The sequence below is a fragment of the Macrobrachium rosenbergii genome, chromosome 2 (assembly GCF_040412425.1).
Source record: "Macrobrachium rosenbergii isolate ZJJX-2024 chromosome 2, ASM4041242v1, whole genome shotgun sequence".
Lineage (NCBI taxonomy): Eukaryota > Metazoa > Arthropoda > Malacostraca > Decapoda > Palaemonidae > Macrobrachium > Macrobrachium rosenbergii.
In genome coordinates, this window is record NC_089742.1 from 72,572,086 (window position 1) to 72,592,635 (window position 20,550).

Below are 20,550 nucleotides of genomic sequence, written 5' to 3' on the forward strand. Positions count from 1 at the left end.
ACAGTGCCGAGACTTGAGGCTGACATTGAGGGTACTCTCTCTACAGGCATCCTCTCCTGCTGAGTGGTTAACCAGGTGAGGATACATGCATGTAGGCAGAGTAGGTGAATAATGAGTTACCTGCCTTCCCGTTTGGCAGGTCAGGCTGAAATTAGATTGATCCCACCTCCTTAAAATTTTGTTAATCGGGCTAATTCAGATGTTCAGGGAGTGTATTGCAATATGAAGTTTTCATAATAAAACTAATATTGTAATACTTATCTGAACACCTAAATGATTTCCACCCTCCCCACTTCAATTTGATTAGTGAATTACGCAATTGGGGAATCTGGCTTCGCTCGGCTGGGACTTGCAGCAGCATTGCCAACGGTGTTTCAGGTAACTCATTTTGACAAGATTTTCTTAAATGTTGGTAATGCTGACAGTTAATTACCCAATTAATGGGTAAAGGTTACAGGGATGTAGTTTGGGCTGGTGGGTAACCAGGGCTAATTCAGGTGTTCAGGTAAGTATTACAATATTAGTTTTATTATGAGAACTTCATTTTCCTATTAAATCCTCAAAACCAACCATATCTGTTCTGATGGGCAACCACCAGTACCCCTCTAACTGTGGCCCTTCTGTCACTGCACATGACAACTTTTTCTGAAAAATCCCTTACTTGTCTTCTGATCTTCCTGACTCCAGTAAGTATTCCAAGAGAAAGTGTGTAAAATATGACATTTTTATAATAAAATAAAATCTTACATATACTGTACTTACCAAGTAATTACACTGCTATTAGTCCCTACTTTTTGTGGCAGCTTAACTTTTAAAATTTCACAGTAGCGCTCATATTGTTTTGGTGTAGGTAACAGACCCCGCCCACTTTCGGGGAAGAATGGTACAACCGGCTCAGGTATTAAATTCATTCATGCATAATGTCCATTAGAGGGGGTGGGTTCTTTATGTAGGCCAGTGCCGCCGTGTTGTCTGAGTGGACTGCAATTATTTTTGTTGTGTGTCACCAAAGCAAAATGCTGAAGAGCCAGATGTATCGCTTTCAGCTCTTTTACATTGATGTGGAGCAATCTTTCTTCTTGTGACCACGTCCCTGCAATTTCCAAGTCCTGTAAATGAGCTCCCCATCCCAGGTCTGAAGTGTCTGAGAACAAGGTTAGGCTTGGGTTCAGAGGGAATAAGACTTCCCTACCAGGAATCTCTCTTCTCCCAGCCACCACCAAAGGTCCTCCTTGATTTCAGGAATAATGGGGAAGACAAATGAGTCCGGAGACATCTCCCTGTGCCAGGGGTCTCGAGTACAGGCTCCCGAATGGCACAAACTTCTCTATGGACGAAAGAGTGCCCATGAGGCTCATCCACTCTTTGGCTGAGCAGGAAGGAAGAACTAGAAATTTCTGAATTGTCTGCAGGCAGGAAAAAATTCTTCTCTGTGACGGAAAAGCCTGAAAAATCTGAGAGTCGATCATCATCCCTAAGTAGACAATCGAATGAGTCGGGACTAGTTGTGACTTGGAAAAGTTGATCAGAAGGCCCAGATCCTGGACAAAGGAGAGCGTCTTCTGTAAATCCTCCATGCAATGGCTTCTCAACAGAGCGTAGAAGCCAGTCGTTGAGATACAGGCATATATTGATGCCCATTAAATGTAGCCACTTTACTACTGGGGCGAGAACCCTGGTGAAGACCTGTGGGGCTGCTGAAAGACTGAAACAGAAGGCTCGAAATTGTTAGATCCTGCCCTGGAACACGAATCTCAAGTACTTTCTGGATTCCGGGTGTACTGGAATGTGAAAGTATGCATCCTCTATGTCTATCGTAGCCATCCAATCCCCTTGATGAATGGAGGACATCACTGACTGATTGGCTTCCATCCTGAATTTCGTGGTCTTTACGAAAAATTCAGAGCACGTAAGTCCAAGACAGGTCTCCACCCTCCCGATGACTTGGGTACGATGAAGAGACGGTTGTAAAACCCCTTCGAGTTCACGTCTTTCACAATTTCTATAGCCCCTTTTTTGAGCAGAGAAGTAACCTTCTTTGACAGGGCCAAAAACCTCTGTGAGCCTATGGAGCAGGCTGTTAAGTTGATGGGCGCCAACGCCAATGGGGGCTTTGCGTTGAATGGGACTGAGTACCCCTCTCTCAAAACTTCTATCACCCATGGTTTTGCACTCTTGACTTCCCATTTCCTCCAAAAATGGAGAAGTCTTGCTCCCACCGGCACATGGAGGACCAGATCCTCACTTGCTAGAAGAGAGTCTGGTAGATGACTTGATGATCGTGCACACCGCACGGGGCTTGGTACGTGGTCGGGACTGATACCCTGCTCTGCCGCCAAGAAAAGGCCACTGTTGCAAAGGAGAGGCCACCCTTACACTAATGGGTACCGCAGGTGTCCAATCAGCTGCTTTGGGTGTTTAATGGACTGCATTAGCAAGTCATGGGTAGTCTTCTTCTGAAGCTCCAAAACTACACGCTCCAAAGTAGCCCTGGGAAACAGACTACCTCGGTCCAACGGGGCGAAGAGCAGAGACAATTTCTGAGGAGTGACTCCTTTAGTGACAAACGAACACCCCAGCTCTCTCTTCTTCAATAATGCCTAAGGCAAAGAGAGCAGCCAATTCTTCCGATCCATCACGAACCGCCTTGTCCGCACAGGATAAAACTCCTAGCCAGTCTGCAGTAAAATTGTGCAGTAGAGCTGTGCAATCTTCAGTCTTCTTTGTCAAAGCTCCTACTGTCCAATCAAGGAAGCTGAATATTTCAAAGACTTTGAATAAGTCTCACTAAATGATTCAACTCCGTTGACGAAAAGCCTATCTTGGCCAAAGGACAAGATCAAAGAAGCTAAGTCCTTTTGTTCTTGAACTGTAGTCGAAGGCTTCTTTAAAAGGCTCAAGATGTTATTGGGACAACAATGAATCGGTTTCAGAAAGGAGTCTTGCGCCACCAGAACGCTGACACTAGTCGAAACAGGCTGTGTTGGACGATCAGCAGTAGTGGTATGAGATGTTAAACGCTTGTCAGGATGTGGCACCAAATGAGGTGGTGAGTTGGCGAGGCTTCACAGGAGATGTATGACAATCTGGGGCCAAACGATGGTCAGAGCGATTGGCTCGGACAGTGTGCTCACCTCCACTCGGGTGCTCAAAATCCACTCACCCAATGTACGTCACTGGGAGTTCGACTGCTAATGAATGTTCAAAATCCACGGTAGTATCAACAACTGGCACCAGACAAACGATCAACCGCAATGCTGTCTACCCTCACTGTGCGCTCGGCTAACACTGAACCCCTACCGGGCGCTGGCTGACACTGCCCGATCAGTGCTCTTGTTAGACAAGCGTTGCGGTATAAACAACTCAGGAGACATGAGGGCATCTTCTTGGTCCCAGAAGCTACAAGAAGGTTCAGGACTACAAACCAGATCCCTGGAACACTTACAAGGGAGCGGAGGAACGCATTCAGGAGCTGCCAACCTTTTTGACAGTCTGGAAATGTTGGAAAAGCGCCGACTGAGCCTCCTATCCACGCTGGAACCAGAACCACTCGACAGTAAAGTGTGCACATCCACTCAGATGCCTTTCCAATGGCCGTCTGGTGAGTCCTGGGAACAGTCAACAGGCTCGGTTGAGGGGGAAACTACCTGCGGGCAAACCCCACTGACCTCTCTTGGACATTCAGTTTGCCTCCTCCCAGGTTTAGGGAAGTCTGACAGGGACCTAGGTCAAAGAGCATCGGTGGGACACGATTGAGGGGGCAACTACCCATGGGCAAACCCCACTGACCTCCCTTGGACGTTCAGTTTGCCTCCTCCCAGGTTTAGGGGAGTTTGACAGGGACCTAGGTCTAGGAGCGTCGGCAGGACAAGTAGCCACCTCCACTGACACGACACTTTTTGCACTCTACTGATTCATCAAGATCTCAACGGAAGAGCCCAATTGGATTATGGTATTTACCATAACGCTAAATTTCTTATCCATTCAGTCTTCAAGGCTGGCGAAGGCACTGGGCTCAGAAGATAGGGATAAAGGAGTTACAGATAAAGATAGAGGGCTTGGAATAGGGAGGAAAAAAAACTGTCATAGGGGTCAAAAGAACCTCATGATCCCACTCCTTACACTCATCACAATTAATGTCAGGGGAACAAATTTGCCCTCTACAAGAGGTGCAGATAGTATGAGTGTCATACTTAGCAGATGTCAGTCTTGTCTTGCAGCCCTTGCTGCAATACCTAATACTGTGAGCAGTCGAGTCTGACATATCCAGTCACAACTAAGGAAAAAAGCTGATTAGCTCTACCAAAAACTACATGTACTTCACCAAATTCGGCGATGTCCGGAAACAGCCGGTGAAAACAAATCAAAACAAGATACCCAGCAACCGATGTTCAGTCGACAAGTGGCAGGAACGAACTGAATACCTGAGCCGCTTGTACCTATTCTTCCCCGAAAGTGGGTGGGGTGTGTTACCTAAACCAAAACAATATGAGTGCCACCGCGAAATTTTCAAACTTAAGCTACCGTGAAAAGTAGGAACTAATATCAGAGTAATTACTTGGTAAGTTACTTATATAAAAATGAAGTTTTCATAATAAAACTAATATTGTAATACTTACCTGAACACCTGAATTAGCCCTTAATCCCACTAGCCCGAACAACTCTCAACTACCCATCCCACTATAGTGGGAATTTTAACAGCCAGCGTTACCAACGCTGCAGGTAAAATCTTGTCACTTGAGCTACCATAACAAACGGTTGGCAACGCTGACACAGGCATGTGCCGACACGCCCCATTTTCGTCAATTGCTTTATTCAAGGTCAAAATTGATGTGGGGAAGGAGGGTGGGAATCATTCAGGTGTTCAGGTAAGTATTACAATATTAGTTTTATTATGAAAACTTCATATTGCAATACACTCCCTGAACACCTGAATTAGCCCGATTAACAACATTTAGAGGAGGAGGGATCAATTCTATTGCACGCCCCTTTGACAATCGCAGAGATGGTAGCTCACCAATCTGCTCTGCATAAGATATCCATTTAGCCAAACACTCACCATATCAATCAATGGTTTCAGTGAAGAGACCTGTTGGAGAGTACTTTGATCGAGTCAGGTCAGTACTCTCTGCTAGGATACCTATCTAGTTAAACACTCACCTTATCAATCGTTGCTTTTGGTGATGAGACATGATGTTAAGTACTTTGATCGCCCGTCAGGTCCGTACTGTCTCAGTCCTTCGACCTCCCATGTGGTTCTTCAGAACCTCTCATGTATGGAGGAGTACTGTGACCTCCCATGTGGCTATTCATAGCCTCTCATGTATGGAGGGAAATGAAGCAGTGTGCCGAGCCGCTGATCCTCCGGATAAGGTCCGACAATCGACGAGCGAAGAAGTATCTTGGTGCCGACGAAATAGCCTAGCCTACTAGAGTACCCCCTTGGACTCTCGTAGGGAAACTATCAAAGACTAAGATACTTAAAACGTACTAAACCTAAGTTCATGTGATTATATTATCACTGTTGCCTAAGAATTCTAAAGACTAAAAGGAATTCCTCTATCTGGTTAACCTAAGAATCTCTTCACTATGCGACTACCGCATCAGCTAAATAAACGCCCCTAGAAAATAGACTTCACCGCTAACGTGGCCTAAGAGAATAACCCTCCGCACTAAGCGAATACCACCTCAGCTTAATGAACGCACCTTAGATAACAGACTTCGCCGCTACACGAGCAAAATAGTGCAACATCTCATGATCTCGGAGTCATTGGTGTTGCTACTGTTGTTACTACTACAACTATAAACTGAAGTTTGATGTTCGACGCGCGTTCTCACATTCAAACGGTTTGTGGACAATGAAGCCCTGCCCACAAAGTCAGGCTCGAACAGACTTTCTTCAAACCGTTCGACAACCAAATACCCGATTCACACGTTCAAACATCACTTTAAACACAGGTCTGCGAACCACGTTCGACGAACCGTTGATCGTGTAAACCCCCCCTTAAGAGAATAACCCTCCGAACCTCCGCGTTAATACCCCCTCAGCTAAATGAACGCACCCTACATAATAGACTTCGCTGCTAAACACTGAGAGGCGAATCGAACATCACTAAGTAAAATGAGTAAACACTGAGACGGACTTCCAAGTAGCTGCTTCCAGAATAGACGGCAGTAAATAATTCCTGGGAAAAGGAAGATGAACTGGACATATTCCAAATACTGTGCGGTCGGGAAAATACAAAGCTGAAGACGACGAAGAACAACCCTGAGAAACCCTCCGAAAGAAACTAATCACACTCTCTGACGGGAAGGATTCGAGGAGACACAAGTGTGTGCGGAAGCGGAAGGAGTTTCGCAACCCTTGATAAATAGACTTTAATGGTCCCCCCGGACATAAAGGTATCTCCGCTGGATCACCAGTAATGAACACTGGCAGATAAACTTTAAACGAACGAGGCAGAGTTTTAACCTCCGACTCTGTCGTTGCCGCCAAATTCCGGAAGACAGACAAATATGTATCATTCTCGCACAGGAACCCAACCTAGAAACTGCCTGAAGCTCACCCAACCCTTTAACTGAAGCTAAAGCCGTAAGAAAAGGCAACTTCTCAGTGTCTTAACGTTATGGTTTCAATAGGTTCAAAGGCAGGGGAAAGCAAGATAAATATTGAAATACTTCCAATAAGTCCCAATAAGGGTGCCCGAGTCGGCAAAAACAGGACGTTCAATCTTACAAGAACTTAATCAATGATTATCTTACTACTTGAAACTTCAGGAATGTGGAAACTAAATATACCGCTAATCGTTGAGCGGTAGTCAGCAATGGCTGAATATGAAACTCTTGATTTTCTGGAGGAATAAAGGAAAATCCGCTATTTTGGCTATGGAAGGTCAAGAGATGGAATGACCTTCCTTACGACACTAACTTCTATACCATTCTAGCTGAACCTGGTAAGGCTTACGGGTTGACTTAATCTAAAAGAAAACTATTTAGGCACAGTTTTAGGGAGTCTGGACTGTTTAGCGGCTCTCTCTACAGTTGCCTTGCAACTAGGTCCAGCACGCGAGGGTTTGGAAAATAACACAAAGAATGCGGTCGTCTGAGTAGTAGTAGTTTCGCATTGGTAGGGACAACGGAACTTCCGTAGGGAGCTCTAGGAGTTCCGGAAACCAAGCGTGTTATGGCGAGCTATTAGAGTCCAGATCATCTTGAAACTCTCCCGTAATTTCCCTATTACTTGATTAATGAGACCGGATGGAGGAAAGGCGTACACTTGCATGTGATTCCACCTTGTAACGTCACCTTGGTGACTATTGAAATGGGAATACCCTTAGAGAAATAATCCGGAAGACGATGGTTTAATCATGTTGCGAATCAGTCGACAGTTGTTGGTCACTTCCGGAGAACTTGACATATTACTTCCAGAGTCAAAGTCCACTCTCCCCCCCAATACCTGAACGAGAGCGATCTAGCGAATCTGCCCATAATAGCGAATCTGCCCATACTTTGAGACTCCCGATATAAATTGGGGAAGAAGAGACACTTTCGTTCTTCGCACCCTCTCAGGACTATGTGCTATAGTATAGTATTGAGTTCTGTGAGCCTGTTCCCCTCCGAGTTCTTCAGATACGACACGGCAATTAAACTGTCGCTAAACATAGCCACTACTCTGTAGCACACTAAGACTGAGAACAACTGAGGGCTTCCTTTACAGCACTGATTTTCCCGAAGATTTATTGACTACTCTCGTTCCGAGGCCTGGATTCCTCCAAGGTTGATTCCCAACCTTGATCTCAGGCATCTGTGTACAGATGAACATCAGGAAGAGGGGAGTCAATAGATTTTCCCCTGTCAGATGCATTTCTGACTACCACAAACGATCCAACAGGCAAGAATCTCTCCCGACTATAACAGCGTTCTCGTTGTGGAAGTCCCAGCGATTCCTGAGACATCCTGAAGAGAGAGCGCATTCGGACACAAGACCCTGGAATTAAGAGAGAGAGAGAGAGAGAGAGAGAGAGAGAGAGAGAGAGAGAGAGAGAGAGAGAGAGAGAGAGAGAGAGAGAGAGAGAGATTCTCCCTAAGAAGCTTCTCCAAGCTGGTAATGGCTGTTCCCTGTTGGACGGGAACCCTTCTATCTGTGAAGGACCGATTGGACTCTCTCTAGGGTTGTGACAACCCTCAGAGGAAGAGAGAGAATCCACTTACCTGAATATGTTAAGAATTCCATAGAATTCCCTCGCTCTTACTAGCTCCTCTGGAGAGGCCAGTTAAATGATCGTCTAGATACTTCAACACTCTGTATCGTCTAGATACTTCAACGCTCTGTATCGTCTAGATACTTCAACGCTCTGTATCGTCTAGATACTTCAATGCTCTGTATCGTCTAGATACTTCAACGCTCTGTATCGTCTAGATACTTCAACACTGTATCCTCGACGATGCATAATTGCCGACACCGGAGACATGAGTTAGAAGAAACCATGTTCGTCATACTGTCTACGTCATCATCCTTGAACAAGAATTAGCTAAGGCTAATGGTGTTCTAAGCAATCCCTCTTATGAACGTCCGGATACTGAGGGGGAAGATGACCAAGATAGAAATATCGACTTTCCTGCTCCAAACGTCGTAGACGAAGCCAAAGCTTTCGCCTGGTGAGCCAAACCCCTCGAGATAAATAATTAGGCTGCCAACAGCCACGGATCCGAAGGGACATGGCCGTCACTGTTTAGAACCCACATTATAATAACTTGAACCGCATCCAGAAAGAATGCGCAAGAGCCTCAGTCTGATTGCGCAACACATACCCCCAAGCACCTGCTCCCTAAGAGAAGTCCCTACGAGCTGAAACGACGCCGGTGACTTAAACAGGAATGCCTCAACCGATTCGTTGAGGGGCAACCTGACACCTGCCGAAGGATTACCTCAAACTGCGTAAGTCGTCCTACTCGGAGAGAGAAGAGAAGAGTGCTGTCTATTAGAAGCAACTATCGATGTGCTAAGTGAACACCCGCCTCCTCGAAAGCCTGGCTAACCCGATTGAACCAAAGCAGCCAACACGAAGAAGAGGCAGGAGCTGGTTTAGTGTCATAAAAACCTCAAAATCGGGAGGTCCGGAGCTCTTGCTTGAGGGTACGATGAAGTAACATACTCAAGCCTGTGTCCGTAATCGTACTGCTGGCAAGAGGACATTCTAAGTCCGCCAGAATCTCCTGCACCTATGGATAAGAATCCTGTTCCGCAATGTCCGAACAGTCTAAGACCGACAAAGGAAGAGGCACTGGACGAAGCCCTGGACAACGATGAAGAGTCCGCAATCGGACCAACCTAACCAGAATGCTGCGCACCTGCACCTAATCGGGTACCCGGAGCTGAATCCGTATTGTTGGACCTGCCAGGAAGAGAAGGCTGAACCAATAAAAACCCGGAGCCGATTCCCCATTATTACCAAGGGAAAGACGAGTGAGAGTAGCCAAACCAACATTGTTAAATCTTGGGGGAGGATGCACAAACGAAACCGCTGTAGAGGGACGGAAGAAGATGAAGGAGAGAGAATGAAAGAGGTAGAAGCTAGCCTGAGTTACTGCCATGGAAAATGCAGGCGATGAAAGCTGCGGACCGCTCGAAGAAGGTACCGCATGCTCTGACAAAACCGCGGAACACAAACCCGAACTGGAATCGACGGGAAGACCCTGTGAAATACCTGATGCTATCTGGACAGCCGCATGAAGCGGAAGCAAGGGGTTGCGCATACCCGAAGGGATGGAACAAGAGACCCCTGCGGCCAAAATCTGCCAAAACAGGGTCTTCGCCTGTCCGGAAGCTCCTCCTACCGGAGAAGACTGTACTAAGGAAGGAAAAGGCAGGAGGCATAGGAATAGCAGATGCATAAAAAAGTTACCTGAGAGGAGGAAAACCAAAATTGAAGGAAGAGGGAAAACGGAAGATGTGGAAGCCGCAGGAAAGACCGGAGCAGAAGAAGAAAGGGCCAAAGAGGAGACTGAAAAGGGGGGTAACAGAGAATGTGGGAGCAGGAGATGAAGCGACAGATAATAAAAAACTTAGAACAAAAAGGAAAGAAGGCACACCGAATCTGGCCTCCCTAAATAATCCTGAAAACATATCCGACATGAATTCTGGACACTACTGTGACACATACTCTCTAATGTTAGAGAAAACATTCGAGAAAAAAATATATCCTCTCGCCAACAGTCTATACCCGTCGAAAAAACCCCGCCATCCGTCTTATAACCCGCCACAGCCAATTGCAGGTCCCGCAAATTACTTTAGAAGCCGAAAGGACACCATAATCTGCCTTACTAAATGGAGGAGTAGAAAATACAGGGAAGGGGGAAACTACAGTAGATTTAAAAAACAGTAGGAAGTGAGTTAGAAGCGAAAGCAGAAGGATTCTGCCCCACGTAACTGAAACATTGACTTGAGACTGAGCCAGGTCGAAAGAAGAGATGGAGAAACTCTTGTCAGAGCACAACAAAAACCACTCGAACCCGAAACCAGAACCCATTCAGGAGAACGACACTGCACCGTTAAAACCTTCTCCTCACTACCAAACCTATCCTCTTTTATCACACCTAGATCTTGATCCTAACATTATCAACATTACATTTATCAATATTACAAGGGGGTGGGAATCCTTCACTGCCTCCTCCGCACCGAGGGGGCCGGCAGACCCTACCCACTCGGAGGCTTGCGGTTCTGCCATTACCCTCAGCACCCGTTAGGGCTGGTTCTGGAACAGGCAGGGGAGCTGAAAAGGAAGAAGAATTAGACATCCTAATACTACTATTATCCCTATCTGAGAAATGTTGAAGACTAGCTATTGAATTTTCCTTACTAATTGCAATCCTATCATCTATCTGTTTGACTACCATTGAACTCGTTAAATCCATCAACTGATGTGTAGCAGAAGTCTGAGACACTGAGGCAACGAGAATCTGACCGACGTCTGCCGCCGTTACGAGCCAAAGACTTGCGATGACGAATGTAATCATCCCTCTCTTGTGCCTTCCAATGGGAACACTCATCACAATGAGTCTGACATCACAATTAACCTTCCTACATACCTGACGGAACGTCTATCGTGTCTCAAGGTACTCATCCGTCTTTGCAGGAAGAAGAAGCGATGAGCGCCAGAGTCCACCGTCGTAGGCAGTCGAGGCCGACGTCGAAGCCGATGGCACGGTAGTAGAGGATGAAAAGTCCGTGACGCACAATCGAGACCGGGAACCAGCGAGTCCAAATCCAAAAGACGTTCCACATCGAAGATATCCAGAAAATCCAGGAGAAAAACTGTTAAATCCAATCCAGGTCTTCACCACAAGTCCAAAATACAAAGAGAAGTCGGGCAATAGGATTAAAACCTCGCAATGCAGAAGGAAACAACCTTCCAGCAGCGCGAACAAAAAGCAATTGCCGAAAATGGGGCGTGTCGGCACACGCCTGTGTCAGCGTTGCCAACCGTTTGTTATGGTAGCTCAAGTGACAAGATTTTACCTGCAGCGTTGGTAACGCTGGCTGTTAAAATTCCCACTATAGTGGGATGGGTAGTTGAGAGTTGTTCGGGCTAGTGGGATTAAAGGCTAATTCAGGTGTTCAGGGAGTGTATTGCAATATTAATTTTACTACATGAACATGAAATTTTAAACATGGAAAAATTTTCTATGTGAAAGTTATTCAAAATTAATTTTACTTTCTACAAAATTAATAGCTACTGCATCAACAGACATTTAGTATATTGCAGATGAAATTCCTACATTCTTCTGCAATGAGCTGCTCATAAAATGAGAGAGAGAGAGAGAGAGACTGACTGATTTTTCATGTGTTTAGTGTACTCATACAGTACTAGCCTTAAGTACAAAATTCTTCTTAACATCAGACATTCTGGTTCTCTCTTCCTCTCATTACCATTACTGTATCAGCAATCTACCACTTTCACAGAAAAAACATACATTTCACTTACCCATATGGGATATATGCTTGGGTTTTGAGTAAAAAACCCTTTATCTGTTATTCCAAGCTTCTGCTGTAAGACAGGGTCAAAAACAGTGTTCCCTACAACACCATGAACCTCTTCATACACTCCAGTTGCTACAGTGAAGTGATTTGGATATGTTTTTGTCACAAACTGGTTTCTGAAATTGTAAACAAAGTATGGAAAATAAAAGTGGATAAAGTCTTTAATGAAAGCAAAATACAGTATAAAGGAATGTGTCAAAATATTTAGTTAATTTAGAATATATGACCTAAAACATATTACTGAAAAAACTTACAGAAAATGAGATAAATATGTCATTAAGCTTTAAAATGGTATGAAAGCATGCTGTAGTAATTTTTATGTCCTACTGTAGGTTTAAAAAATACACTATATTTTATTTACAAAATTTTGCCTACAGTACTATACCCAGCATACAGTACCAGTACCTATTTTAAATAGAAATGATGGTCACCATAGGCTAATCAATTTTGAAGTACAGGTATTTTTTTTTATTTTTCCCAGGTATACTGTACAGACAAATCTTTTATGTAAGAGTATCCTGGGCATGAAGAGGAAACGGCCATTGAGGGCATGAACTGAAAACGGTCATTGAAGCTTGGGAACAAGGTGGTTAACTGGAGGTAGGTGTACAAGCAGGAGGAATCCAGCTAACCTGCATGAAATGGCCCTTATTTGCTTCTGCCTTATTGAATTAAAATTTGATATTTGTCACCTTTCATGTAAGAGATTTACTTCTTAAGCATCTCTACAGTCTCTACAACTGACTGGAAAGTTGAATCTCTTCCTAGAGATATCATATTCCCTTGTCATGATAATGAGCTGGGGAAACTCCTATACAACCTGGCAAGAGATGTAGACAGACATCCTAGCGGAGAGTAAAGCATGGCATCTGCACTAGGTGATGAGGGGTGAGTGAGAAGTATTCCTCCTGTTCAACTCCCCCCTACTCCACAAGTATCCTCCAATCAACTAACTTGTTACCATGCTCCAACCATCATTTCCTGCTCAGGGTGAGGATTACTCCTATATAAAAGGTTTGTATGTGTCTGTAAGAACAAGTAAGTTTTTGCTACAGTTTCCCAAGACTTTGGTAAATTTCATAAATTTCATCTTGTTCTATATTTAAATGTACAGTCATCCTGCCACTTTTTAATATAATCTCATACATTTCACTTCAAATTATTTGTGCATTCTGAGTAGTATATCTAGGATATACTATCTGTAGTGCAAAATAAATTATTATTATCACAAATCTTTCCTGTGAGCAACAGCAGTGAATTCAAGAGAAGAGCACATGGTTTTGGACTCGGTATGTTGGAAAGGATGACTTAAAAAAGAATTTGCTCTTTTCTTTACAAATATTACAAATATAAAAATGTAATGGAAACAGTTTTATCTGAAAACTTACATAGCCTATAAAATTAAAAACAGACCTCAATCATGAAATTTCGGTATATTTTTAAGCCTTTATGAATACTTTCCGCTTTCTTAGGCACCCACAGGAAAGAGGGTTTTTGAGTGCACTGGTAATTAATTTGGACAGTAGCATCAGTACTTCTGGCACATCCAGTTCACTAGTAATTTTGATGTCAAATGATTCTGTTGCCTCAGTTCACCCAAATTCTTAAGCAATTGCCTATAAAGAGTGGGGCAAGAACCCAACAAATAAGTAAAAAGTATACTGACAACATTTTTGTAAAACTAGAACATGGTTATGTCCTCCCCTAGGATTGATTAAGGATACTGCTCCCTGCGGACGGTTAGTGACACAGCACAGCGTTAAGCTAAGTTAGGTTAGGTTTAAGTGAATGACCTTGTATTTTACAGTAAAATGAGGTTTTTCTAATGGTTATGTGATTTGTTAATTTTCAATTTTTTTTTTTTTTTTTTTTTTTTTTGTGAATGAAGCTGTTTTTAGGGAAAAGGGCAGAGTTGTGCACATTAATTCTATGGGTCACAGTCTCCTTGAAAGCAGATCAAATACATTTTTCAATGAGGATACTTTCTAACCTAACCTAACCTAAGGCTCATGGCATTACAGTACAGTATTTTACTTTTATACCAGTTGTCATTACCAGAGTATTTAAGCCTTGTTCTTGAGTCTCCTTGGGCTAATATGCCTAATATAAAAATCTCACTAAAATCTATTGCAAATTTACTATTTCCAAGATATTTACCAATGAATGCTGTTACCCACTTAGGCTTTTTCTAAACTTTGTTCGTGTTGTGACGTTCCCTCAAGTAGGTTTCCAGTTAGAATTTTTGGTCCCGGTGCATTGTGACCAAGGATGGCCTTGTTCAGCAAGTTCTGATTCTGATTAAAGTAAGGTTTACTGAACACTTGAAGTAAGTACATACCATCTTAGGTTAGATTTGGTTAGGGGTGACTGAGTGAGATTGCAACCCCATCAGTTTTAATTTACAGTGTTGTAAGATAGGTTAGGTGGGAGGGTCCAGGTGGGGCAAAAGCCCCTGACTATGCAATGACTTGGCATTTTAGTTAAAGGTTAGGTTAGATCGCAACCCCAGCCAGGTAAGGACCTAATGCCTTAGGAGAGGTTAGATTAAATACATCCTTGTAAGCCTAAGTCCCTCTCTTTGTATTTTCCCCCACCCAAAGCCCCTAGTTTCCCACAGGGATCCCCTTATTTGTAGGCACAGGTCACAATTTGGGTCCAGTATCTCCAACAATTTGCTACCGAAATGAACATCAGAAATGATCATAGCACATATTAAGGTAATTCTAAGCCGGCTGTCGCGGTGAGCTAGACTGTGGCAATTGGCGTTTTTCTATGTTATTTTACTTGCTTTACAAGAATCTAAAGTCATATTTTGTCGGCCGGCACCGTAATTGACCTTTGAAGACTACACGACTTAAGTACCTCGGGGTAGGTCTAAGCCGGCATTCCACGACAAGCCCCCACCTCCCTCCATAACTAATACGGCAAAATTGTAACCAGTAAACACCTCTAGGGTACGTTAGGTTGGTATTTTTAGGGGTTTACTGGTTACAATTTTGCCGTATTAGCTATGGAGGTGGAGGGCTCGGAATGCCGGCTTAGACCTACCCCCGTTAGGTAATACAAGTCGTGTACTCTTCAAAGGTCAATGACAGCTTAGTTACAGCCGGCCCGACAAAATATTACTAAATTCCTCTAAAGGAAGTAAAATGAAAACGTCAATTGCCATAGATCGGACAGCCGGCTTAGAATTACCCATATTAAATATCGGAAAATCACATATTCAACTCTGGAATGAGATTATAGTCAAAAGTATTTTTCAGACTCTGTTCTCTGACCTGACCAGGGAAGCTTAGGTCCCCTGGCCTCATCCTCACCATCGATGTGACATCGTTCTCTGTAGTATTACCCTTCTCAATAACCTCTGGATTCTCCATGTTTGGGGGCCAACTCAAAAACGATGCATTTCCTAACTACCCTGATCAAACTATCAAAATTTTTCAAAACTACCTTTCACTCTTCAAAGCAATGGCTATAGGGTGAAACTGAATTTTACAATATTAACATTCGAAACACATTTGTCTTACCTGAAACTCTCTGGGTAACTTCCCCTGGCGTATATCCTAGAGAGATTTTCCAGCGTGAAATTCTCGATGTAGCGGTGACTGAAGCCATCCAGTGATATCACCAATATTAAGTGGCGGCCACCCTTATCACTTCCAGTAACAGTCTTTGGTTTGTCTGCTACAGATACACAGCCTTTGTGTAATACAATAGTTAAGAGCACAAAACACAACCAGTTCAACGCCATAATGTTTCAATTGACAACATTCAGGTATGCTAACTTATCAAAATTAACTTGGATTGTCTTCACTAACTGCACACACTGTTCGATTAACAGTTTGACAGCTGGCACCTGCGTCCTCACTACTCCGGGCCAACTGTGACACCTGTGTCTGTGTATACAGCACTGTTCACTACAGTACTTATACGTGAAACTTATTATCTATGAAAGGGAAAGTGACGTAAGCCTTCGGTAAGTTTAAGACATACATGTTCATAATTAAGATGAATTATTCATTAGTATGTACTGTACTATACATTGTACAATTTCTCATTATATATTCATAGTATTCATACAAGCTGAATACTGCTTTTATGAAATTCTCTGGTTATAACATGTGCTGAAAGGCTGTTTACATGTAAAATATTTAAAAATATAGGTTGAAAACTACACAAAATATATAACTGTTCATGATTATTCCAAATTTAACTAAAGATCTTTTTCTGTTTTCTTAAAAAGTCAATACTCAATATTAAAGCGAACGGATCTCGAATTCATAACAGTGGCGTGGACGTCAGACATGCGTAACATTGAGAGCATATCAATGACAGCACTATTTGCAAGTTAATGAAAGTAGTGGACATCATCTTACAAAGGGAAAAATATAATAATTTTTTAGAAATAAATATGTAGAAAAAAACGTGTGCTAGGACAGAAAAGGTAGCAAATGAAATGTTCGAAATTTCGCTTGAAATCAAGTAAAGCAAAACATGAAACAACTATATACTCCATAAAACGTAAACGAATGAGTTGAACAGAATAAGCAAGCACTACACATCAATATTGGAAAGTAAAAATAATCTAAAGCAGTTGTTCTAGATTAAGCTGGCTAGATCTTTGAGGTCAGTTGTAACAACAAGACCTTTGGTAACAGGGTATCAGATGAGGTTGGTTTTGTAATATGAATTAACTTTTACTCTCATCAGAGCTCTCACTCGTAACATGGTAACCCAAAAAGGATAAACGAATCTCTACTGAAGAGACTGCTCTGAAAAGAACGCATCAAGGAAACCTAATATAAAAATACAGGTTTGTTAGGAAAGATACATATAGCCTTAAGTAAGAAAATAAAAAAATTATATTAGCTAAATGTGCAAAGTTCACGAAGCAATAAACTGATGGAAATTGAAAAGACACTGGATAATAAAAACAATTTCCTTTTCGAAACAGAAACACATCAGAAGATAGGGACAATAGTTTCGAGATCGGGTAACAGTAAAGTAAAAAGGTAAAAATGAGGGATATAAAAGACAAAAAACGGCGGGCGGGAGGTTTAATTGATACGTTGTAGGAATAGTGATGGCTTCGAAATATGAAATATAGAGACAAAAAGTGTGAAAATAATGTACGTTAAATTTAGATTACACTGCCACCTTCAAGATAATACTGTTATACCTCTCAGTATGAATACAGAAGACAGATCAAATGTGAAAAATGAATGAGAAATCTAAAGAAAAAGAAGCAGTAATGACGTTAAGGAACTTTAACGGACACGTGTCTTTTAGGATATCAGTACTAAGGTAGAAATGGGGAACTGATTATGATCTAGGTGAACAATTACGGATTTAGTTCACTGAACTGGGATCATAGGGATGTGGGATCTACATTTTGGAAAGAAAACAAAAGTAATGAATCATGTACTAGTCAGAGAGGTGATATTTAAAATGGTGATAGACGAAGATAAATCTAATGTCGACATCTCGGATCACAGTGTGATAACCATTCACCTTTGGGCTCACAGTAGGAAGAACAAAAATTTCAACAAAAGGAAAGTGACAAGTCACTACAAAGCAGCTGAAACGAGTTTGAAGGAGTATGTTATAGGGTTAGAAAATATCCTAAAAAAAGCAGTTGTATGACAGACTACCAGAAATGGATTGCTTAAAGAAGTAGCAGAGATGAAGTTTTTAAAAGCATGCAAGAGGAAGATGCTTGAGAAAGAAAGAGTACAGGAACAAACTTGGGTGAACGATGAAACAAGGAGAGGATTAAAAGAAAGAAAGGAACTAAACAAAGAAAAAGGTATATATATGAAAAATAAACAATAATAAAAGGAACTTTGGAGAATATGATCAAAAGAAGAAAAAGGTGCAAGAAGAAATTAACTATGGATAAGATGAAAAAGCTTTGAGAAAATAGAAATAACAAGAAATAAAATAAAAACCCATAATTAATGCATCTCCAAAATGAACAAGTAACAAACTATTTCCAAAGAAGAAAGTCAAATGCTGGACGACGATATACTGTACAGAAGACACGAGAATAAGAGAACATTGCTATTTGTGTGTGAAAACAAGGATATTATTAATCCAATAATTACCCTAGACAAAATTAATCCTGAACATGGACTTGAACGTGGACTGTGATTTCAGGCAGATGCCCCATTACCTATCAGAGTCTATCCTAGCTCTCAGCCAAATCCACGCTAATCGTGACTTTGAAATCAATATGCGAAACCATATAATTACTAACATGCATCTTTATGTCAGTTATCACGAAGATCTTACTCTTATTAAACCTAGTAAACAAAATTAAAAGAATTAAAATTTATCTTTTTTAAATATTTCCCCTTCGCTAAATTCAGGTATTGTCTTTTTTTTAATGCAACTACCAGGTTAGTTGATGATGGACTGATGGTCATTCTTTAGCCGATCTGATCTGCAAGCTTGCAGCAGTCTACTACACGCTTTGGCTCTCCTCTCCTTTTACTGTACAGATGTGTAAATAAATTCATTTTTTAATTGCTCTGCTTTCACTTCTTCCCACTGCCTCAACTTTAAGATTTTTAAGGGAAAAAATAACACGGTTGCATTTGCTTTCGCAGCAAAAAAAATAGAAGAAAGAAAACGTACACTGTTGTTCTCATAAGCAAAGGTTTCGTTTGCGTTGTGCTTATGCCAGAACCTATATATACGAGCCGCGTAATTTCCAGGCTTCTCATTGGATTATAAGAGGACGCCATGTTTATTTACATTTAAGGCAAGGTGCACAGCGCTCCAAACGGCCTGGGGGCATAACTATTAGCTTAGGGCAAAGTCAGTATATACAGGCTCTGCTTAGACAGCAGATTTAAGTTGATATACATATATTCGATGTTATGATGGGTTGAAAGGACAGACATGTACAGTATTACTTTGTTGTACTTTTGTGTGGAACAGACAATATTTGAATGCATGACAGGGCCAGTCTGACAGCCTCACCATCAGTCATACTACATTTTCCTGGCCTAAGGGCGTTTGCAGCCAAAATATTGTTGCCCTTTCAACACAACCACTGCATTATTAATGAAAATATGCAAGTGCGTAATATCTTTGACATTTAAACAGCTATGTAGGAAGTTCATATGCCATCATGTTATAACAATCAGCCTCCTCAGCTGACAGCTTACACCTGTCAAAATTGTCTACAGAAATGGGTCAAACCTTCAACCTTTACTTAAATGCAATTTATTTTATATCATTACTTTCTGAGATAAATTCAACATTCTTGGCTTTTTAACTATTAAAAACTGCAATATTTCTTTAAAATCATTGTATATATTATATATATATATATATATATATATATATATATATATATATATATATATATATATATATATATATATATATACAATAATGTAGAACATCGTACACTATTATTTACACCATATCCAACATCAATATAATTGTGTATGATAGTTATTCTTTTGCCATTTTTTTACAATCACAATCATTTACAATTATATAGAAAATAATACAATAACTAGCCCAGTAGATATAAATATTTCAACAATAAAGCTCTACTCCAGGGTGGACGCACTATGGCATTATCTACTATAACACAGACACTGATGACATGTACATAATGTAATATGTAGGACATACTAGGAATCGTATTAGATAGGCCTGTTGAAATATACACCTGAAGGCTACCTGGAGATTGTGAAGCAGAGTGGACAGATCTCAATCTATAGAGTATTGACGGGACCAATAAATTTATTATTTATGTATACACCCAATGTTGACTGAAATTATGATCATACATAAATAAACCCACGTAACAGTGGTAATTGAAAAAAAATACATTATGGACAATATAAATAATCTCAAGTACATGAGCACACTATAAATGCTGAAGTATCTTTGCTCTTCTGTTCTTTTTGTTACTTTGCGTAAGCATTTTTCTGGTCTCGAATTTGAAATAGTAGTAGAGCCTGCAGCGAAGATAGAGCTGGATGATGGAATTCAGGAGACTTCCGTCTTGATGAGGTGGACAGAGCACAACCTGTCTGGAAGGCACCTGCTTCTCAGCTTTGCCCAGCAGTTGGGACAGGATGTTGTTGCTGACGAGCAGACTGGGGATCCACTTTTCAAACACCTTGTCATTGTTACAATCATAGGCTGACCAATAAGCTGGCATTGTCAAGGAAGTTGCACTAATTTGGGAAAATTAAGCTGTGTCAGAGCCTACCATCACCAAGAAAGTATTTATAAGTTTTGCCATCACCCACCAAACTGACAGTTGTGCCCCGAGGCCGTTTGGAACGCTGGGCACCTTGCCACAAATGTAAACAAACATAGCATCCTGGAACTGATGCAGCTTGTATATATTGGCTTTGCTTATGTGTTATAGGTAAATTGCTCCATAGCGATTAAAAATGCAACTGCATGGACACAGACGCCTCTTTGATGTCACTAACCCAGAGTCTACGTCATTGTTGCTATATGTCGGTTTCGCTCATAGG

General features: G+C 41.7%; 1 protein-coding gene across 1 annotated transcript in view; it reads right to left on the reverse strand.

The window, feature by feature from the left end:
• The window catches only part of LOC136848540 (bis(5'-adenosyl)-triphosphatase enpp4-like), an 85,770-nt gene extending 69,784 nt beyond the window's left edge, over positions 1–15,986 (reverse strand). Inside the window, exons 1-2 of the mRNA XM_067120813.1 lie at positions 15,568–15,986; positions 11,985–12,156 (exon numbers count right to left, since the gene is read on the reverse strand). Coding sequence (XP_066976914.1) covers positions 11,985–12,156; positions 15,568–15,791 — 396 coding nt within the window. The 5' untranslated portion in view covers positions 15,792–15,986. The remainder of the gene's footprint in view (positions 1–11,984; positions 12,157–15,567) is intronic.
• Positions 15,987–20,550: the final 4,564 nt, after the last annotated feature.